Source organism: Gambusia affinis, linkage group LG10 (genome assembly GCF_019740435.1).
Source record: "Gambusia affinis linkage group LG10, SWU_Gaff_1.0, whole genome shotgun sequence".
NCBI lineage: Eukaryota > Metazoa > Chordata > Actinopteri > Cyprinodontiformes > Poeciliidae > Gambusia > Gambusia affinis.
Window position 1 is genome coordinate 11,695,973 of NC_057877.1, and position 24,054 is coordinate 11,720,026.

General features: G+C 37.0%; 1 protein-coding gene across 5 annotated transcripts in view; it reads left to right on the forward strand.

The window, feature by feature from the left end:
* The window catches only part of sema6bb (sema domain, transmembrane domain (TM), and cytoplasmic domain, (semaphorin) 6Bb), a 168,227-nt gene that overhangs the window by 116,762 nt on the left and 27,411 nt on the right, over nucleotides 1-24,054 (forward strand). For all 5 annotated transcript variants that reach the window (XM_044128682.1, XM_044128683.1, XM_044128680.1 and 2 more), the window contains 5 exons: nucleotides 284-433; nucleotides 2,041-2,220; nucleotides 6,604-6,744; nucleotides 10,507-10,584; nucleotides 17,133-17,191. In XM_044128682.1, the coding sequence (XP_043984617.1) occupies nucleotides 284-433; nucleotides 2,041-2,220; nucleotides 6,604-6,744; nucleotides 10,507-10,584; nucleotides 17,133-17,191 (608 nt within the window). The remainder of the gene's footprint in view (nucleotides 1-283; nucleotides 434-2,040; nucleotides 2,221-6,603; nucleotides 6,745-10,506; nucleotides 10,585-17,132; nucleotides 17,192-24,054) is intronic.

Here is a 24,054-nt window from a genome sequence, read left to right on the forward strand (position 1 = left end):
TTTTGCAGACATTTGTTTTAGGTTTTAGTAAAAAATAATAATAATAAGGGAAAAACATATTGATAAATGTTTGAAACCAAAAGTAAATCAAGAAAACTCTGTTTTCATGGGAGTTTTTCCACCAGTACTGTTGCTACTAAAGAATTTCTATGTGAATGTGAGTCACTCAGACAGTCCAGACTCTCCTTTTTAATAATACATCATTACAGAGACATGAGTGGCTTGATGTTGTCAGATAAATTCGCTCCCCTGTTTTTGATGCGCTCCATCTTGTTGTCCCCAGACCTGGTGGCTGTGCCGTTCAAGGATCCAAGTTTAATTCCTCCAACTCGTTCCCCGATGAGATGCTGAACTTCGTCAAGACTCATCCCCTGATGGACGAAGCGGTCCCATCACTCGGACAAAGACCTTGGATTGTGAGGACCATGGTCAGGTGAGAACTCGGTGAAAAACTGGCTTATCTGTTTTGCTTCCTATTTCACAGATAATTAAATGTAAATTGTACATGATGTTATGAAGTGGTAGGTTGGTATATTTTTCAGGACATTGCATATGTAATAAAATGAAGAACATAGCCATTATTACCCGGCCTCGTTTTTAATATATCCTAGTTAAACACAACTATCCACAAGCTGTTGGATCCAGAAATCTGGAATTGATGGAAATCCCTGATTCGTTTCCTGCTTTATCTTTTTTTTTTTTTGCTGGACAATTATAACATGATTTTTCAAATGTTTATGTTTATATTCTATGTTTTTTTTCTGCATGTTTATTTTTTCTTTACCTCAAACAAAGAATGTCTATGTTTATCTTTGAATCAGGGTCCAGTCAGTTTTTGACTAGTATAACCACTTAGCTCAGATTTTTGATTCTGAGCTAAGTGTTCATATCCATGGGTCTCCTCTGCCTTTTTCTTTTATCAAATCATATCACTGGATTATGTTTATATGCGTCACAATATTATTAAACCTTCAAAGACCCTGTCATATTTTTCCACCTATTTGCCATTCCAAGTTTTGCCACTGAAACTTTTTAAGATTTTTAATAGAAATATGGATGGCTGAATGAACGGTGCATCGGTGGCGAAAGAAAGATCTATTATGTTTGGGTGGATGAACAAACAAATGAATGGATGGCTTTTGTTGAACACCCATTTATAGAGAATAATCAGTAGAACTTATTCATATTTGAAATACTTTCAAACTTTATGTATATCAACATCCTGTATTGTATTTTACTGATTAGTTGTCAAGGAAACACAGATGAATGCACAATGAGACATGAATGAGCTGCATCATTGCTGTTAGAGCATATGATAATAGACCCCATTTTCTTTTTAGATATTTTCTTGCTCTTATCACAACTGATTCAAATCCCTGAATTACCTCCTCAGCATGTCATCAATCTCTGCAGAGGCCTGGTAATCAAGTAACTATTTGATTCAGGTGTGTTGAATCAGGGAAAGATCTAAAATCTGCAGGAGTCCAGCTCTTGACGGCTGACTTTGGATAACACTGAGCTATAATGTCATCTATAAGAATTAATGGATGCTTGTTGTGTAATTCTCCACTCATTACCTTATAGATGGAGTCCACCATCCACCGGGGTATATCGGAGACAGAGGTGTACTGAGAGTATTATAAAATATTGCACAACGTGGCTTCTATTCACTCACACAGTCAGGAGTGTGTGTAGCTTCACTGTGCTCTGCTATTGTTTCTTTTTAAATCCATTCACTTGACTGAAATTATTAATGACTGAAATGTCTGGTTTAATTAGTTTATTATTCAAATTAATAAGAAGTTTCTACTGTGGATTTCACTTCATTCTCCAGCTGCTAAAGAGAAATGACATATTTTGATTTCACTTCACGTGGGTCTGTACGTTTCACTTTAGCAAATCTGTTTTCCTGGACGTGAATCATACAGTGGCCTCCAGGAGTTTCTTGACAACACTTTTATCTTTTATAAGTGGAAGGTCTTGATTGAGTTGCTTCACTCTGTGCCATTAATGCAGCACTGACTCTCTGCTGTGGTTCAGGTACCAGTTGAATAAGATTGTGGTGGATACAGAAGCCGGGCCGTACAGAAACCGCACCGTCCTCTTCCTTGGGTCAAGCAGAGGAACCATCCTCAAGTTTCTCATTATGCCAAACCAAGACAACACGGTGACCAGCAGCAACATCTTTCTGGAGGAACTGGAAGGATTTAACCCCGACAAGTAAGACCACAGAACAGCATGGGGGATGTAATTGGTTATGAGTCACAATTTGGATTGATAGTCTTTGTTTTTTGAAAACTTTGACCTGCCAATATCATTTTTAGATAACAAGTAGCACCTCATTATTGTATTGAAATTTTGTATTTTGAAAAACCTAACTCTTGCTTAAAAGAGCTTTTGAGTGATTTTCCCCACATCGGAGTTCTATTGTTAGCGTGACCTGATTGCAAAAATATCAGATTTTTGAAAATCCAACCAGCCAGTCTGCTCGGGTCAAGCTGAAAATAAGTGGATAATATTTACCACAAAATTTCTCAATGAATCGCAAGCTAAAATTAAAGTATAGAGATATTAAAAAATACTTCAGAGAGTAAAATAGATTCAAAAAAGTGGAAGACTATTCACATACTCTGATTTAGATAGCTTATCCATATCTTTATTATAAATCAAAAAGCATAAATATATCACAGGAAGATATTTTTTTTATATTTGCTGAAGGTTATTAGTTTGGGCATTTTCTAATCAATTCCCATAATTCAAGGAGAAGGCTTTGAACAAACAAAACCAGCAGAGTGATATATTTTAATGTAAAACTGTCTAAATGCAAAGAATAAGATCTTGCTTTAAAACAGTTTAGTCATGCAAAGAAAAATCATAATGTTTCTTTCTTTATTTATTTGACTAGTTTACCATTAAATTTACCTCAAATTTCATTTTAAACCAGTAGAAAGCTAAAGTAATGGTTCCAGTGCTGGTGCCAGTTTTCAACTGGCTCTGCAAGAAAATAATTGTATTTTCCACCACCACAGCATGGTACATAGACACAGCTATACAAAACAAATTATTTTATTTATCCCAACATTACTGCAAAAGAAAACCATTTTCCACAATCACTAGCTTAATTTCAGATTTCAGTTCTAAACAACAAGTGGTAACTGTGAATGCTTCACAATCCTAATCAGCTGGTCCTTTATTCACATTTGCAGCACTGAAATGCAGAGTTGGTTCATGGATTCAGTAGAATACAATCAGCTGTGAGCTCAGCTGTAAACAGGACATTGACCTACTTACACTTCAGCATAAACAATATGAAGAACAGCGGGAAGATAAGACAGTCGGTTTGTGTTATTTTGGTGCTAATGCAATTTTCAAAGGGGCTTTTTGTTTGAAATTTGACAGATCAAAACCAAACTGAACTCTGAAGTCTTACACATTGTGCTCAAAATGTTTTGATTGTCTGTCATACCCTTTTGCCTTCCACTGTCTCCAGGAGAAAGCATTTTTCTTTTAGTCAAGAAGCAAAGTTGTGCTGGTGTAGCAACCAGTTTTTGGATCCAGAGCTTTCAAAATTAGAAACGCAAAGAACTGGTTTGGTTGAAAAGGCCTCAAAATAGTCATTTTAAACATTTTAATGTTGGTGCCCTACTTCAAAGGTGCTTTTGATTTAATTGATGCGCAACAATATCTAATTAACACAATGCGTCAGGAAGATGAAGCACACATTGAGAAAAGTTAAAAGTGGTGCACTTTCTGAAGATCTCTGCGCTTCGTACTTTTTTGTCTGGGTTTGGATCAGCAGGAACTCTTCCAGCAAAACCGGCAGTCTAGATACAATTCAACGTCAGTTTACAGTTGTGACTGATAAATGACTATTTTAAGATTTTATAGGTAGTTTACCATAATGAACATGATGTATTCAGTAAGGGGCTGAATACGTCATACATAAGTTACATATGTATATTTTTTATCAACTTGATGGCACTGCACCATCATCAGACAATATTCTTCCTTTAAAGAAAGAAATATTTGGTATATTTTTAGTCAGTCGCTCCTAATGACTGCTAAATTGTGCTCAGTTTGATTTCCTCAGATAAAAGAAGTTCAAAATTCATATAGAATATGAGCACTACTAATAAATGTGTTCATTTGAATGTACCCACCAAGATATAAGTCACTTTGCATTGTCTAAGACAATCCAATAACATACAAGAAGGAGAACTATGGTAATTAGATAAGACTTGAATTAGAGCCTAATAATCATTATCACAGAATCTGTCTGTCCTCTAATGAGGTTGAGGCAAACTGTTATGGGCAAACATTAGAAAATAATGAAAGAGACGTGAAAATTCAATCATCCTTGATCTTGACCGAAGTTATTGCCAGGAAGGCAGACCCTCAGTCTTCAGTCTGAATTGAATCATATTCCTTATCTGCATCTTTACAAAAGACTGGATTGAACAGGGCCTCTTGTGCTTCTGTAATTAGCATTTTGCACAAGGCGCACAGCTTTGAGACTTCACTTGATCTAGATCATTACGTAGTGAACACTGGATGCATTTCCTTTTCACTCCTTTTTGTGTTTTGGTCTTTGCTGAAATGCAGCGTTCCACATGACAGCAGTGGGGAAAGGGGATAATTGTCACACAGATGCAGGCAGCTTTGGATGGTGATTATCTTTCACTAAGGATAATTAGAGGCATTTAAAAGGAAAGTAGATGTTTCTAAACAATTTCTGTTGTGGTGATTGGAAATATTTCTTGAACTGACTGGATAAAAACAGACCTTTTTTTTTTCTTTGACTCCTTTCTCTTCTCTTTTAACCCATGCTTATGATTTCTGTCACAAATTTGACAAAATGGGGGACAGTGATTGCTAGAGAAATGTGAGGGAGACAGTTTGACAAATAAGCTGGTAAGGCCTGGAGCCAGTGTGTTAGGAATAATTTGGTGTGCATGGTGCGCTCACCGGGAGGTTGCTGACAGTCCAGCTATCACAGCAGGCATCAGTCTAATCAGACTACAGCTGCATCTTCCTCCAGGCCTTCATCACCCTAACCTGTTCATCAAAAACTAAAACAAAAGACCTCTAGAGATTCATAGGAGATTTGAGATCTCTGGTTTTCAAGCTTTGACCTGCTAATATTAACTTTAGCTGTTTAGATTTGGTCAAAATGTGTTTTTTTTTTTTCTAGTCTTCTAGAGAGATGCCCCTTTTAAGACAGGATGATCATCATCTTTTGTTTTTTTAATAAAAGGCAAAGGATTTGGAGTGACAACTTCTATTAACGATTAAGAAGTTTAGCATCACAAACTGTAAACAGTAATAGTCTTCATGTATTTTTCTTAAAGAATAAAGATCCTCAGCTTTATTTGGATTTCCAGATCTTCGAAACTTCAGCATTTAGGAGGTTGAAAGCTTAAAAAGCTAAAAAAGATAACTTTGCTGGTATACATTGAGCCTCCCAGGTATTCTGCTTTAGTCAGCTCCAGGTCAGTCTTTCCTTTGCCAATTTCACAAACCGTTAAATTGTCAAACTACTGATCAGAGCACTGATAGGGAAAAAAAAGATAGGATTTCTGAGTTTCCAACCCACTGGTCATTGTTAAAGGCTGAGCAAGCTGAAAATCTTCCCATTCCAATCATAAGTCAATTTCTCTGTGCATCTCTTCAAAAAAAAGAAAAGAAAAACTGTGATAAGCCCCAGATTACACCAAATGTCACTTGCCATTATTAATTGCAATTTTACCACAAAAAGAGCAAAAATGTTTAAGGAGCTGTTTTCCAAAACAGATCCATTACCCATTTAAAGACACAATGACAGATAAAAAATAAAAGCACAAAATAACACATTGACTTGAAATAGCAGAACCACTTTAGGTGCTAGTTAAATTTTTTGACCCAAACAGACTGGCTTCCTCTACAAAGATAACATGTTGTACTGCAACCTTCCTGAAGTCTGCTGTCAGACAGAGCTACATTCTCAAATGCACCATGCATCTCCTGCTATTTACTTCCCTCACCTGATCTTACTTCTTTAATGTTCTTTGCTCAAGGCTTTACTTTTTCTCTCCCTCCTCATTTCCCTGCATTTCATGATTCTGGCTGTGAAGAATGACTCACAGCTTGGCCTTAGCAGAATGATATATTCTTCTTAATGACTGTGGGCCATCCACAATCTTATTACCATAAACCGTCTAGATATAACTAATGCATGGATGCACATGTGCATAATATGGTGTAAATCTGCTGCATGAAGGCAGGTTGTTGCCAACTCTTGTGACTCTAAGTGCCAATTAGAGGTGATTTGGATCCTGGCCGCTGTTTTTGAAGGCCAGTCGACCCCTTGAAGTTCCACAATCAGCCTATTTGGGTTGGCATTTTAACATCAGGCACTTGTCGCTCTCGCTTTTATTACAGTTTTTTTATTTATAAAGCACTTTTGGCTTGTTTGTGTTTCACAATGAGTCAAGAGAGACGTTTTTGCCCTGTTGCTATGCTCAGATCAAGGTCAGGGGTGTAATGTGCGGTCGCAAGCTAGTAATTGAAATTGGTTAATGCAAATTCTTTTTGTTTTGTGTGTTCATACCCATTTCTGTGTTGCAGGTGTGCTGAGGACTCTATGCAAGCCAGGCAGCTGCTGTCTCTCACTCTGGACCGGGCGAGCCACACACTGCTCCTCGCTTTTCCCTCCTGTGTGGTCAGAGTGCCGGTGGCCCGATGCCAGCTCTATTCCCGATGCATGAAGTAAGCTTTCGAGGCATAAAGCACAAACCATACCTTAAATGGGCAGTGGGGTAAGAAAAGAAAGTTGGTGACCTTGGAGGGACCATCCAACATTTGTCTTTAAGGAGGGTGAAAAGTAGAGCTTTGTTAGCTTCAGCAGATGAGCTGTGCTGCAGTAAGAGATAATCTTAATAAAAGAAAAAATATCTAATTATTTCTGAAAACTGAACTGAGTCCCGTTTAAATGATTGAGGCGGTGGGATTGTAAAATATTCAATAAAGGTTTTTAGTTTTGAAACTTTTGAGACCCATTGGACCTGTTTTATCCCAATAATATTGAGATTTTGGTGCAAAAATGATTGAAGGGCAAGTTGCAGGTGTGGCTTTAGATGTTCTTTACCGGCAAATAATAGAGTGGATTGATTGAGTGATTGATAAGTTTGGTGACCATGGCTGTACCACAGTCAGATTTCTTAATGGTTTTGGTGACTCCCCTCACAGAGTTCAGCAGAAGTAATGAACAGAAAAGGATTTAAAAACCAAAGTGATTTTTAAAGTGACCCATCACAACAAAAGATCACTGACTATTACCACACAGCTATAGTCTGAAAATGTATTTCCATAACAAACGCAACTCTCCCAAATCACAACTCTTCAGTTGTATCGTTTGCAGTTGGGGGTGTGTGGTGTTAGCCGTTTTAATCGTAGAAACAAAAACCTCAGGCATGACATTATCACTCATTATCTCTCTTCACAAAACACCATAGCAAAACAAGGCAAAAATTTTATTCAGCCATGCTTAAAGAAATTTTGGGGAAATGTAAAGAATTGCTTGTATTTCTGTAAACAGCTGCAGTCTAAGTAATGACTTGGAAGATGAAACTGATTTAATTGCCTCTGATCGCTTGATAATAAAAAAATATATATAATTTCCTGGTTTCTGTGTGCAATTACACTGGAGCAGTTATAGTTTACATTGATTTAACATCTGTTTATGATCTTGTGGTTTCTTTGGTTTTTTTTTTGGTTTGTGAAAATGTTCATGAATAAATCAGTCAAGATTCATGCAGTAAAAAACTTTAATACATGGGTTTTCTTGAGAAATCCTGAGCTTACTCACAGCGACGTTTGAGCAGAACGTACTAATAATTGTCAGACACAGACGAACTTTGTCTGCTGTGCTTCAAATCAGCATTGGCATCACAATGTATACACAATCAGAGAGCTGTCATGGAAAATGAGCAAACTTTTCATAAATTACTAAATCACAGCCTTTCTTAAAATTGTCCAAACACATTTGTCTGGTTGTGCGCATATTTGTAAGATGATTGCAACTAAAACTAAAGCCGTCTTATTTTTCTGCACTTCATGCTACGCTGCTACACAATGCTAGCCTGTGCTATTTTGAGTGTAGCTTCCCATGCTTTACTTCTGTTTTAATAAACAACATCAAAACAACAAAAAGGTAAAACGAGTGGCACTCTTCTCTGACCATGCCCAACTTTCTTCTGACAGTCAAAGTTCTATGATGTGTTGAAACACTGATTATTCAAAGGAAATCATAAACAAAGAAAAAAAAAAAGATGTTTTTGGAAAATATGGAGAAGTTCACCTTTTCATTTATTAGTGGCATGACTGTTATGAGTTTTGTTAAAATGATAAAGTTTTATCTTTTTATTTTAACCACTATGCTCAAAACTTGACGTGTAATCAAGAGGAAAACCCAAAGTGATTGAACCCAGGCCATTTGGACAGCTTTCCTTTGTTATGGTCAATTTCACTCCTAATACACAAGATGCATAAATGCGACGTAATGACGTTCCACCTGCTTACACCCACGCAATCAGAGCAACACAGGAAACACTCCTCTCTTCACGAGACCTGTGGCTGCGGCCCACTGGGGTCCTCCGCCACACTAACACAAACCAGTGCACACCAGCAGCACATGTGTTCACTGGAGCAGGTGAGTCATGCAGGCGTGTAATCCAGACCACATTTGGAAACCACTCGACTGCTCCCTGAGGTGTGTTTAGCATGTGTGCTTATTATATTTGCGTATCAGGGTTTTTTTTTTGAGCATGAGTATGTTCAGGATTTTTTAGTCACGTTTCAGTGGTTTCATGCTCTATTTTTTTTTTTTAAACCCGTGAGGTGTGATTTTAAATATGTCTTTAGCATAGACGATGGTGATGTGTAGCTCCCCCTCAATTTAATTGTAATTGTTCAATTAAACCTTTTTTCAGTATTTAGAAGAAGTTGAATTTGCAGCCCGCACAGAACATTAAATTTAGACTTTAACAGTTTGACCTATTTGAGATCCATAGAATGTTGTTATAGATTAACATCAGATGATTTAAATGTTTTATAATTGGTGACTGGCCTGTAATCCACTCTGGAATACTTTACAAGAGAGAATATTAGTTTTTCAAACAATTTTATTGGGCAGTGGTTACTGTTACAAGGAAAATGTTGTTACTCATCACTACTAAATGCTGCTTGTGGGATTTGATGTTCGGGAAACTAAATAAAAACACATCAATCTAAGATTTTATTTGTAATTTCTTAACATGTTGCACTGCAGTTGTACACCAAGCAATATAGACACCGACAACATTTCCTAAACCAGGTTTATGATGATGAAATCTCCCAGATTCAGTGCTGGAGGCCGAAAGGACAGGAAAGGGACAATGACAAACTCTGATGTTCTGGTTGTGGGGACTGTTTTTGGGGGGGAAACAAAACTCACGAGTATCCATAGGTATTTAGATCAACATGTCCATCATTAGGAAAGAGACAAACATAAACACAGGATTACTCAGCCAGCTAGATTTACTGTGAAAATAAAAACCATGACCCATGGCAAACGTCCAGATTTCCTTAGGAGGTGGAAACAATTTTGCAAAGATAACTGTGCACTCTCTGTTTTGTTATTTTAAACTTTGAACATTGCCATTAAAGACCTTTCCAGCAATAAAATGCTGCACTTTTTATCCACGTCATTAAAGTATTGCATATTACTTATAGTTTATTGTTTCAATAAACATTGTAACCTTGGTAGTAAACTTAAAATGTCCTCTACAGGCTGGAGATGGAGAATTTAGTGGCAGTCAGCATCTCTATTGCATTTATGCAGTAAAGAGAGCTGGGAGAGCCTTTTTCTGCTCTGTGAAGAAATCTATTCAAATATTGCTGAAAGGCATCCAGGTATTGCTGACTCTGGTCACATTCATTTTCACTGGATGACGGCCTGATTGACAGTTGGGAAACATTTTCAGTTTTAAACCAATTAAAGCCAAATATAAATCCATGTTGAACTTAATGGAGCCTCTGTCAGTAGCAAAAGCACAGTTATTTATTGTTCTTAATTGGTCTTTCAAACACATAAGTGTCATTTATAGCTTTGGTTTCCCTGAAACTAACTTTTTCACTAAAATGTTCAAATTTAATGATTGCATTTGATGTTTTTTGTATTCAAATACATAAAACAGGTTTGTATTTTTAACTGACTTTAAACAGAAGAAACTTAAAGTTTATGTTTTAGAGAAGAAAAGCATATGTGTGTTTTCAATGAAGTGTATATAGATATGATGTCATCCTTGTATGTAAAAATTTTGTACTAACTACATTAGTTGGTGAACTGTGAGCCTTCATGTTTGAGATGACTATCTCTTTAAGTTGCTCTCATCATCAAGTAGATCAGAGACTAACTTTGAGGCCTCCTTAAGGGAACCCAGTTTAATCTTTGAGGTTGAGGTAATTAATTTTCCTCCGCTTTTCCTTCAGGAACTGCATCGCCTCCAGAGACCCGTACTGCGGCTGGACGAGAGGAAGCACCTGCTCCTTTCTCCGACCTGGAACCAGGTGGGACGCTTTTCCTTTGTGGCTACACATCCATGCAAACACTCCAAATGCTTCTATTTCCTGTCTGCTCTGTGACACTGTTTCTTTATCCTCTTTTGAAGTTGTACATGGTTTATTACCACTTTCTCTTTTCTTTCCCTTTGATTCTAAAGATTTGTTTTTGTGTCGATTTATTTCATTATTAGTCGTCCCGTGGTTATTTCTGCCATCTGAGAGCAGAACTGGCACCCTTAGAGACATGCCATGCATTATTTATCCACACTGGGAGTTTTACATTTGATTCTAGTTTTTAAAGTAAATTTTGTTTCTCCCTGTCTTATTTTTGTGTACTTATGACTCATCCTAAATGTTGTTTTTTTTGGGTTTACCTACTGAGCTGTCACCGAACATTGTGTAGGTGTTAGAGATGTTGGGTTTGTATACCAGAGTGAGACCCGTCGCTGTTCCTGCTGCACTTGTCTGTCTTCACGGCTCACCTCCGGTCTTGATCGTTTCCCTCCACTGAAATCAAATCTCTCATAAATCAAGCCGCTTATTGAGTTAGGCTTTCAAACACAAGTGTAGTGCCAGCTGAGCAGACAACATAGGCCTTAAATACCGCCTCGGGTAGGCTGCTTATACTATTAAAGGCTTCTGTGTTTGTCTTGATTAGATTTACCAAGGGCAGTCAACTTTGCAATCGAATACATATTGAGTTTCTGAGAATTTCCTTTTTGTGGAATAATGCAACCTATCTCAGGTAGCCATCGTCAGACAGTATCATGCGACTAGAGATTGTGATATGGAAAGCCACCAAGGAAGCTTTGTATTTTTAATAGTAATGTTAAAATTGTTAGTTTTATGAATTCATTTGACCTTTTATAATTGTGCTTTCTTGATTTTAGCTTAAAATCAAAGACTCTAAGTAGGTAATATGGTGCACTGGTTCTGTCAGAAGGTTACCATTAACATACCATTGACATGAATATCATATTAGGCTACGTGCCTCTAATGATTTATTTGAATTATCAATCTGCAAAGTCTTAGTACAATTCTTGCCAGATTTAATATTATTCTTTAAAGAATTGATATATATTATTTAAACTTGTTGGAGGTTTTTTCAGCTTTTAAGCACAGGTTATTTATTTTCAATGGTGTTCCACCAGAGTATTTGGAGAAACTTTAATGTTAGCCAGCTTTAATGTTAGCCAAAAGTGGTTTGATGTGTGGTTGGGAGCACCGCCTTGCTGGAACTATCAATTCTGTACAAGTTTCAAAATGCTGAATGTTTTATGTGAGGTGAAGTACAAGAACTTGTACTTACCGCCTGTCCAGTCAGTGGGTCGTGCAGTGGGACGTACGAAAGAGGATTTATCCAAACACTGTAATAGTGAAAGATACATGTATGTCATTAAACCTATGCGTCTTATTTTGTTCATGTGAATGAGTTGAAATTATAACATCACACTTGTTGCATCCAATATTTTAAATAAATGAGGTGATCTGCTTGACGAATAACGAGTGACTCGCGGAATAATGGCAATGTGTGCATCCCATATACAGCGTCTGATAACCAGTAAAGTCATATGCAGTTCTCCATATCGGGATCCTTACTCCTCTTTTCTCTCTTTCTGATTGCCATGATCAAAGGCCCCTAATGTCACAAAGTCTTAATGAAAGGGGGGAATAAATAGACATTCATGTCCTAGATGACCTCATGTAAATGTCTGACCTGGAAGACTACTTTCCAATTTGCTTTAATATGTTTACATCTGTGCCACTTTTGTTGAAGGAAAGTGTACCTTTCATGACGTTCATGATCCCTTTCAGCTTGAATTTTTAACGTCTCTGTTCTCCTGCCAGCACATTTATACTTTTAAATCTGGTGCAAAGTAAAGGTATACAGATGTTCTGTCCAGAAATTAGAATAATTACTTGATATATTATTTTTCTTTTGTAGGAATGCAATAAAGGTCATCCGCATCTCAGTTTTGGACACCATGTTGCAACACTTTCAAAAGCATGTACCATGGAAATCATCTGGTCTTTATTATATCTTATTTTGAAGGTTTTGAATGATGAGGTTTTGTACCTGGACGAATGTACAAGACGTAAAAAAGCAACATTGTCAATCTATATATAGTATAGCAGAGAATATAAGGCAACCAGCTGAACTCAAGACATTATTTTTTGTTATCTGCCATGCGTCTCCTGCATATTTAAACTAATTTATCAATGTATTTCAGAGGCATTAAAAGGTCAAATGGTTACGGTACAGCACGGTTTTCTAATTATAAAATCAAACTTTCAAAGGCAATCTAGTAGTCTCATCTGCTCTCATTCTTTAGATGTTATATGCGGGTCATATATTTGCTTTCCATGGATGTCATAATCTAGATTGTATAGGAAAGTGCAACGTGGCTTTGGCTTATTTCCCCATGTGCTCATTAGGACCAATTATGCATTGAAGGAAAAAGAAATTCTGAAATATGACAAGTTATTAAGACATATGTTTAAGATTTGGCGGGATGCACTCTTGCCATGAATTATATTAACTCTTGCCAAGACATTGTTCCTGCTGCTAAACTCCACAGTGAACCGCTGCTCAGGCATTGGACAGCATCAGGTCCACTGCTCCTTCCTGTTTTTGGTCTGTATGAAAGCCAACTTGATGGTCTGCTGCCCGGGGCTCAGATTTAATGCAATTACAGAACGTTATCGACGACCCCATCTACCACTAAGGAATAATCTGAACATACCCCCCTATATCCTTCGATCATGCTTTATTGTGAATGTTTGAGGGAAAGGTACTGTAATCACCACTCAGACTGCAGACAAATCAGATTATGATTAAATCTTAGTACAGACTTTGTGTAATGTTGTTTGCAACTCACCTCATTATTTTGTTTGAGACCCTCTGTTGATATTTTTCCTTTCAGCTTCACCTGACAAATTGAAGCCCCGTTTCCACTGATTCTTCTTTATAAAGCCTAAATCCTGCTCAATACTTCTGTCACTTTGGATTCTTAAATGTCACTGTGTGTTGCACACTTTGTTTTGCAGCTAAAGCGCAGTTACCAGAAGTATCTGCAGAAAACTAATCGGAATGGCATTTCAAACCAATTTCAAAGGTTATTCTGATAACTAATGCCCAGCTGCTTCTATCCTAGAATAAAGTCTAAAGTGAAATCTGTTTAGACGTTTGTTTGCAATGTTTTGTCAGTGGTATTTGTGTGTGATAATACTGCATTGTTAAGGTTGTTTCCATTGATTACTAATCACCAATTCAGGTACAGTGTCTTGCAAAAGTAATTATACACTAAACTTTAACCCTTTTTGTCACAATGCAGTCTCAGAATCCATATAATTTATTTAGTTTTATGCAACAAAGTAGCTCATATATATATATAAATTGGAAGATAACGGTTTAGAAATAAAATTTGGAAAACCAATCCTTTTCAGTTTGATAATCCCAGTTAAAACCCTGCTGAAGTAATTGTTTTTAAAGGTCAGACATAACGTTGTAGAAATGTTCAAAGCAGGTGAAGGTTATAGAACAACAATATATGAGCTTAACATCTACAAAGGTACAGCCATTCACCTAAAATTTCTTTTTAAATAGTTTGTTCAGAAAAATGTTAGAAAACCTTGTATAGTTTTCCTTCCAATTCTGCACCATTTGGTTTTCGGTTATAACATAAAATCCTCGTTAAATAATCTGAAGCAGGTGACTCTTATTTGAACAAATGGGGAAAAAGTTCGAGGAGCGTTATATAGTTTTACAGGATGCAGAATGTTTTATTTTGCTCTTGAAAAATTGCCAAAGCAGAACTCTCACATATGTTCCACTTAAATCACTAAACAATAACTTTTTCTTTCACATGAATTTCATTAAATGAGCTCTGCTCTAAATGAAGACTGCAGGCAAGTACATTGTGCTCAGACTGAACTACACAGTCTCGTTTGTCTCTGCGCGCTGCAATGTGGAGCTGTTCCCCTGACACGAGCCGTAACCAAAAGCAGTTGTGTTTTTCTTTGAGAGCACCTGGCCTGTGCCGAGCTGCTCTCATTTCCTCTGGACTTCCTCGCTTCGTTGTAACTTATATAGTGTTGAGTTTTCTGCTCTCCCTGTTGCCAAACTAGAAAATTAGTTGCAGAAATACAATAACTTATTTAATTTTTTATGTGAGATTCTTGAAAAAGTCTCAAAATTAAGTGTTTAATTGTTTGTTTTTTTGTTGGGTTTTTTTGGAGTAACATTTGAATAATTTGACAATATTCTCCTAGATTTTTATGAACCTTAAATAGTCATGGATATTGACCTCCTGCTTGAAGTAGTTTGGTTTCAATGCAGAGAAAGAGAGAGAATGTCAACCAAAATTCTAAAAAAAAAACAAAAAAACATTGAGATAAATAACTATTTGATCACCAGAAACACAACCTAAGTTCTGGCTCCAACAGATTGGTCCTATCAGCCAAATAAAGACACTCGTGACCTCAAGTGGCTGTGTGTATAAAACACACCTGTCCTCAAAGTCATGAGATTCTCACTGTCCAAGCCTCAGAAATAACAAAGAGCTTTCAAAGGACGTCGGGAACAAAAAGTAAATCTGAAGAAGTCTGTAATGTTGTCCAGAACCATCAGCAACAGCTGTTGTTTCATTAATTCAGCGACTGTAGAAATATTAAATGACCATCGGTCACTCTCTGCCTTGGAGCTCCATCCAAGGTCTTGGCTCATGGGTGAAGATGATCAAGAAAAAGTTGATTAACCAAGTTAAACAGGAGAAATGTGTTAATAATGTGGTGGTAATTTGAACCACAGTCAGAATTGGAAACATACTGAGCTGCATGGATTAAAATCTTTCTGAGATAGAGGAACATGTTGATTCCCAGCTGAGGTTTGCCTGAAATGATTTTATGAAAACTCAACTCTCCATGTTTGGATGAAGAGAAACATCTATTATGACATGAACATCATAGTCCCTACAGGACTATGTACAGGACTACACAATTGGAAAAGTTATGCTTCAATGGAAAAATTTTTTTGGAAGTATCTTAAATGTGATCATTAAAGATATTTTTTTTCTCAGAATATTTGCCATGTAGCTATTCTGCTTGCAACTAAGCCTGTCATGTAATGTTTTCACAGATTCACTTTTCAAAATCTTCTTGCTCACATGACTGTCATGCTATTAAAAATGCAACTTTTTAAATATTCTAATAAAGAGCCAAATGTTTGAAACTTTAGCTTTGGACTGCAAAGTGTTGCAACTAGTGGACTCCTCATGTGTGTAAGACTTTTTTTATTCATTTAAGATATTTTTTTTTATTCAGCAACAGCAACATGAGCAACAGCCATGTTTTATTGGCGTGCGCATGTGTGTGTTTCCTGCCATAGTTGTTCTATTTGGAGAATTAAAAAATGCTGAATATGACCCAGTAATTTTCCCCACAGTCAATTTGGAGCAGATTCTTCTAAAGGAACAGAATAACTACAACCCTATTAGGGGAGGCATATACAGTAAAGTCTTGGAAAGGAATCTTCTTAACTGAGCCAGAATCTTGCAGATTGGTTTTAGCGCAACAAAGAAGTGGCTTAAAAAGAATCACATAAAAGTCATGAAGTTGTCGTGAAGCCTCAAGTATTTAGAGACTTTATGCAAAGAGGAGTGGGCCAGGATTCCTCCTGAGATGTGTTCAAACCTTGAGGCCAACTTAAAAAAAAAAACAAAACAAAAAAAACACCTGCTGTGTTGGCAAGTAAGGTTTTTCTAAGAATTAGGTCACATTTTGCTAATACCTACTTTACCTAATTATATGCAGATCATTGATTAATTCATGCTTTGTATTTTTTAAGAATTCTCGCTGATGCTGTCATTCTCTAAAAAAAATATATATATATATATAACACAAATGATAAACTATTCACTACAGTGTGATCAGATGCCCATTTCAACCATTGAATATTATTACAAAATGAGTCATTGCGCCTGGAGGAATGTACAAGGAGTAAAAATGCAACATTATCGGCCTACATGTAGACAGATAAAAGCAGACTAAACAGTATTTGTGGTTTAGATAACAGACAAAATGTTTGACTATGTGCATTTAAAGTAAATTGATATTTGCAAGCAACACAAACTCCTTAATCCTTGAAGACGGGGAGTTTATATTTAGAGCCAAAAACATAATGTGAAGACTTGCATGGTGACCTAGAAATATTTGTCATCCAGCTCGAATAAGCTTAATTATGGACACAGCTGCAGGCGTGAATGCTTATCTTTAAAATTGGAATGGTAATTATTATGGAACATTAGATACCTCAAGGGCCTCTTTAGTTGTTTTTATGACTTAATGAATTTTTATCCACTTTCTCAAAACGAAAAACGATTTTCTTGTATTGAACCAGAAAGAAAAAAAAAAAGCTTGTAAAGATTCCCACAGTCCTTACCTGTAATGTTGAGATAGTGCAGCCCTATCAGGGGCGATCTGCTCTGTGTTTCAGTGGCTGGCTTGCTGTGCTTGTGTGCTCTCTGATTAATGAGTGTGCCTTTTATCCTCCGCAGACTGCCATTCGAGCAAGATGTTGAACATGGAAACGTGGCCCACTTGGGTGACTGCGATGGTAAGAGGACCGATTCTTTGTCGGCTTACCTAGACATGTGAAAGTAAATGGCATTTCTTGTATTTCCCGGATGTTTGCATGACTTTCTCAGTTCAAACAAAAAGACAACAGGAGGAAATTTGGTAACGCTTTATTTTACGGAAATCATGATCTGACATAAATTTGTTATAAAAGTATTTCTGATTAAACTTTAGCTTTCATAATATAAAGCTACATCATTTTTAAAGTTTAATCACTAATACTTTTATAATAAATTTATGTCAGATCATGAGTTCTTGGTTATTGACAAGTTGTCGTAACGAAGACATTTTGAATAATGTCAACTTTGTATTAAAAGTGTCAAGATTTACCAAATGACAATTTATAACAGTCATAAATATTCATAAAGACTTACTATTGTTCATGACAGGTGTTGTGTCATGTTTATGACGGCATCATGACAGTCTTATTCACAACCCGTCAAATAAAGTGTTACCGGAAATTTTAACTTGGCTAATGTGTGAAAATGCACTGATAACTTTCAAAACAAGTTCCATTTCTCTTCAGTGCCTTGTAGTGTGTCGTTTCTCTGCAGAGCAAACGTCGAAATTTAACATAACACCCTTCTGGTCTCAGTTTGTCCTATAGCATAAAGAACAATTTTGCTTTTATTTAGTTGTTTGTATCTGCTTTGTGTCAGCCTCTACTTCATCTACAAGTAACTAATTATGTAAAACGCCAGCCTTTTTTTTCCCTTCTTGTGCATCGTTATGAAAATAGAAGCTGACTTAAAGCAAAGCATAATCTCTGCTGTAGATACGCAGAGGTTTTTAGGATGCTCCCCCGACATCCCCTCTCTTTGATCTTAGTGCTAATTCCAAAGCATGCAAATTAATCCATCTCTTGTGAAAGTTTCCTGAGTTTATGTGCCATGCTCCTGGAGAAAAGAGAGATAAATATTTCAGAGCGGGTGCTCGCGTACAAGTCTAATCCAGCTTTAGATGGGTGCTCCGTTTGATGCTGTGCTCTCACTTCAGATCTGCTGACCACTGAACCACAGGGGGGTGAAGCCTGTAATCGAGGGTCGGCGCTCAGTCTGCATGTGGTGAAATTGACTAGTTATTTATCTTCACTAAGCCCACGTGCATCCATTTTACAAAACAAGCGGGGAACATTAATAAAAACGTTGGCCTTACTTCTAAAGAGCTGCCAAACGGTCTTCACTCTGTGTCTAACAGAGATCGTCTTATAAAAGGTTTCAGTGCTTTTAGCAATACATTTAATCCTGATAAAAATGTGACATATTAATTTCTACACACGTGAACCTCCAGATGAACAGATATATATGCAAAACGTATTAAACTCTTAAGATTTATGGTATTTTCACCACTACAGCCATTACTGGGAGATGAGCATCATTACGCTTTAGCCATTTGTATGCATAGTCCTCTACAAAATTAACACTGGAACAACCTCTTTTTTTTTTTTTTTCCTTTTGTAGTTTCATCCAAAGTTTGCATATGTAACAAAATGTAGAAATTGTGTTAGAAAAGAATTTTCTACATTTTGTAATATGGCGACACTAAAACTTATGATTTAATTTTAAAGACGGGTGAATTTGTGCACTCTTCACACTCTTTTTTTCGACCAACACAGATTTAACTACAGCACACATTTTCTACATTTACTACTCAAATATGAACCAACTTATCTCCATTTTCATGGAGACTTTTGCAAAATACATTTCAGTACATTTACTCTATTATTTTTTAGAAAGTGATATTCCAGTAAAATTTTAACATTTGTAAAAAAAAAAAAAAAAAAGGTGCTTCATCAACACTTGTGGTCTCCATGCTTATATACAAATGTTACAACAGTCCAGAAAAGAAGTGGCATATTTAACTTTGTTGACTTAAGTGTAACCTAACTGAGAGGATGGACACACAACAGGCGACCAAGAAACACGAGAAAAGGCGACTCTTTTAACTTAGTAGAAAGTTGCTAAACTTCGTCCTTTGAATCTAATTCACAGCAGCTGTTCAGTACTAAAGAGAGCACAGTTTAAAGGCTGAATGTGTTTGTGTACTTGTAAGGTCTAGCAATCGAGCATGAAAATAACCTCAAGAAGAGTAATTGTTTAGGGACAGACAAGCACAGGAAGATTCCCCGAATTAAACAGAACATGTTTCCCTCTTGTAACATGCTTTTACAGTTCTTAAAGTGTTTTTTTTATTTCAACCTAAAAGTTTGTTTCTAAAACAAAATGGGACAGACATCTCTCTCTAAATGTCTTGCATTGTCTTTACAAATGGACCAAAAAGTCATAGGAGTTAAAAAAAAGTTTAAATAATTTAAGTTGGCTGCCATATAATTAAATGGTTATTGGTTCTACCTTGACCACTTTTCATCTTTACTTGATCTAAAAGAACAGATTAATGAAAAACGGTAAATACAGTGAGAAAACCTTAATGTTGAGACAGTGGAGGAAGATATAATTGCTCAAAACAAAGAAATGTGAACTTATTATTTTATATCTGCTGTAAAATTTCTGTTGCTAATCAAAAGTAATGGGTTTATAGCCTTGTTCTGATATCCCAAACATAAACATGAATGTTTTTTCCTTTCTGTACACACTGCTTTTACTGCTGGAGAGTAACACTTGTCCATCCTACACCTGCGATAAAAGTAAACGTTTTTCAGCTGTTGAAAAAATTTTGTGAACTGAATGACAGGACGCTTCCTGATAAATTCCCACAATTTGTAAAAATTGGCCCTGTGAAGGGAAAATGCCCCAAAATACAGAATCAAACGGACCTTCTTGCAAACATTTTCACATAGCCCTCAGGAAAGAATGTCTACAGTGGATCGGCAGGTGAGACAATGTGCAAATGATGTAATTTTCCAGATCATTGACTTAGAGCAAGCAAGTGGGCATGCTGCTAAGAACTGACACTCATATCTCTTTCTGTTTAGTTTCAGATTTAAACACATAAACTCTTCTTGACGCCCACAAGCAGGTGAAGAGCTCTGCTCTCTACCGGTCTGTTAGCAATAACACCTAAAGATGTTCTGCTAACCGGACCTCTCTTTGAGGAATATTCAGGATCATCTTGCAGCCATTAAAAATGCCTTAACTGAACAAAATCTACAGCAGTGAAAACTATTGTTCACAACAACTTTCGCTTAGTTGTTGTGAGATTTTATAATAACCTTAATCTCATGGGCTATGACCCATTTTCAAGTCAAATATCAATTTAAATGTGACACTTCGCCTTGGATGCTCATGTTCTTCTTGTTGATGCTCTCTGTCTGGCTGAGATCTTTACAGCCTTCTGCACACACAATCTTCAGTCAGAGGAAGACAGAGGCACAGCTTCAAGAAGGTTGTTATGACAGACTGTCACTGACACCACTAAGACTTTGAAAACTGTCTGCTCTCTCTCTCCGGGTCTGTCTCTGAGCTCCTATTTATTACGGTGTTGTTCTTCATGCATTCAGGACACACATACTCTGCGTCTTTGTGCCTGTAAACACCTTCACACAGGATTTGTCCACATTAGCACAAGCTCTTTGAAATATTTCCTGCTGAATATTTCATGTCTCCTGTATTTGGCTCATTTCACCTGTCTGTATCTTGACCCACCAGATGAAAGATTGCAGATTTTGCCAGAATCAGGGTTTCTAAATGTTTGCCTCAACATGTTTATAGCCAACAGATCAACACGTGCACATGGTTTCCAACTACATGTCATCTAAAACTAAATTTTTCTCAAAGAAAAATTTCACTTGACACATACGGTGGCACCTCAAGATAAGCTGACATCATCCTGCTGACCACTCAGTTTTTATGCTAACCTAAAGCTCCCATGTTCACACTCTGTTATGACTCATTGATAACTGGCTTCTTCCTTTATTTCTGTGGTTCCAGGTATTGTTAAAGGTGTGGGGAAAACTTCTTGAAAAAGCTGTACTTAATAAACTTAGTGTTTCGTTTTGAGTGCCGTGAAATTTAATGACTGGAGTTTCCTTTTCCAACGCAGTTAGCATAGTCACATTACACAGACAGAATGGCAGTCACAGCAGTCAAGAGTCTCCCTTTCACTGTCATCATAAAGGATGCAAAATCCCTACCATAAATTTGGAGAACTTCTTAAATATCTCATAATCTGTTGACTAATTTTGAAAGCTGTGCACAAAAAAAATCATTGTGACCTCAAAACATGTTGTGCACAGTCACATTTTGGGTTTAAAAAACATTGAAACCACACAGAGTTCAACTACTGAATTTTTTAGGAGTTGAGTTAACCTATTTAAATGCATCGGTCACAATAATGACCAAGAACTTAATTTCATTTTCAAACACTCCAAAAAGCTTACTGATTAAATTTTTAGTTGACGTTCAGCAAATATTGAAGGTTTAGGGGAAAAAAAGCTATTATCTAAAGTTTGTTTAGATAATACTTATGCAGTATCACGTCTAGAGTAAATTATCACAAGGTTTTAAGCTAAATTTTAAAACAAAACTCATTGCCAGATGCATGGTCACTATCACAGAGGTTCTTTAGCCAAGTAGTTCTTGTTTTTCTTAATAAAGTCCTTGAGGTTAGGTTGGTTATATTTAAGTTTTGGAACTCATACTTATGTTTTTTATTGCAAGTCTATCACTGCAAAATGTAGTTTTGCCTCGTTTGCTTTCCCCGTGCCTCTCCTTTTACTCATTTCTCTGCTGTCTCAGTCGGGGCTGCACTGATTTCAGAGCAGTCTCGTCGTCAGACCACAAAGGGAGATGGATGGACGGCCTTACTTAGAGCCCAGCTAACTGTCTCCCCTCTCCCTTTAACCAGGGAGAAGCAGTTGCTGGAAGGAGAATCGATTTTCATCTCCTTTCTGGCTGATGGCAGGCGAATAGATTTCAAGGGTGATGCTGCAAGGGGAAGGGAATGGGACTGAGAAGAGCAAGAGTGGAGAGGGACGGATGGGTAAATCAAATCGAAGAGTAAAGGGCAGAGCAGAAAGGAATGAGGAAGAGATTGAGAGATCATAGGACGAAGGAAAACTTTGAGGTTTGAAAGTGGCTCAGGTGATGAGATGTATGAATATTGAAACGAGGCTGTGAGCGGACAGGGAGAGCGAGGTTACAGAAAAAAATACGAGGTAGTCGAGGGATGGATGAGAGATTTTCACTTATCACATATGTGTGTTTGTACTTTTTGCTCAGTTTTCATATATATGCATAGATTACTGATGGTACCATGAAAACCAAATCTTTTTTCTGAAATGTGTCTTCTTTCGTTTAAGTTTTGGCAAAAAAAAATTTAGAGTACTTTTCTAATAATATTTTTTTTAAGGGGAACGTAAGCTATCTGATTCAATCTGAAGAACAAAAGCAGCACAACATACCCCAATCTGAAGAAAGCCAAGAATAAGAAACAGAAGTCATTGACATTTATAAGCTCCACTAAGGGTTACAAATCTATTTTTAATGCTTTTGAGCTCCATGTTACTCAAACTATATCTATGAAAAGTAAAATCAGAGAAACTAATCATTTTAAGTGGCATATATATATAAAACCCCCCATGGGGTCACAGCCTGTGAAAAGAGTTGGGGCATTAAGTCTTTACACGAAGCAAGGTTGGTTAAAACATATGATTTTTTTGTCTTCCCCACTCAGTTTGTCTTTGATATTAAAATCTTTATGACCATTTAAGACTGATAAAAGTACTAAAACCATATGAATTCTATGGGAATAGTTTTTCACAGCACTGTAATTAGTTAAATGCCACACTCTCCCTCAGCATGACGTCTGTGTTGTTGGCCAGACGGCTTTTTGTACTCTTGGATCAGCTTAGAAAAGCTCATGGTTTGCTTTTGGAACCTGCCTCCCGACTTCTAAGAGCAAAGAAAGCTGCACGGAGGCGAGAGCAGCATCTGTTTTCAGAACCGTTCAGTCAGGGCACATTGACAAATGGGCTACGGGTGCCACCGCCATCTCCTGTGTCACAACACTGCCACTGGCCTCCTCAGATGGCCTACAGCCAGGCTGTAACTTTGTCAAGTCGGTGTAAGCCACCTGCTTCATCTCCTCTTAATCTCCCATGTTTGCTGCACCTCTCTTTATTTCTCTCAAATTGTGAAGTTTAAATCATTCAGTTTTGTTTAGTATCTCACCAAAAAAAAAAAAAGTCAATAAAATGACAATGCTGTCCTTGTCTGCATCACTGAAGGAATGTCTTTCTGCTGCATCAGAAGATCACAGAGAAGGATCAGTTTCATAATGGGAAACTGAGGGAGTTGAATATTGACTTGTGGTTACAAGCGACGCTAATGCATTTACTGGACGCTAAAGCAACTTGCCTTACCCCCCGCTTTCCAACACAGCCAGATATTAGGATGTAGAAGACATGCCTTTCCTCTAAACCTAATCTGATCAAAGCATACTTTAGAAGCATAAAATCCAGTTGAGACAAAAGGTTGTGGGAGTTGCAGTCCTGATGAAAGAGAGAAGTTTGGTGAAATGTCTGGATTCAATTATGCGCGTGTTTGTGCATAATGTATTGTAAGTCTGCTGCTCTCTGGCTATTGCATCGCATAAACTACTGGGAGCATGTTTGGTTGGTATTATTATGGTCCAAACCAACATGCACGCATGGTTATGAATGAGGTAATATAAGCAGAAATGGCAAACCATGTTTTAGTTTCACCAGTAAAGACTCAACTAGAAGATCAAAAATATGAAAAAAAGACAGTTTTGCTTAACAGGGCCCTTTTAAAATGGATATAAAAACTAAAACTAAATTCAAAACAAGTATTTTTTTTTCTCCCTTCAATTGGCTTCTTTTTTTTTACACCCGGAAGGGAAGAAACACCTTATGATTCTCATTTA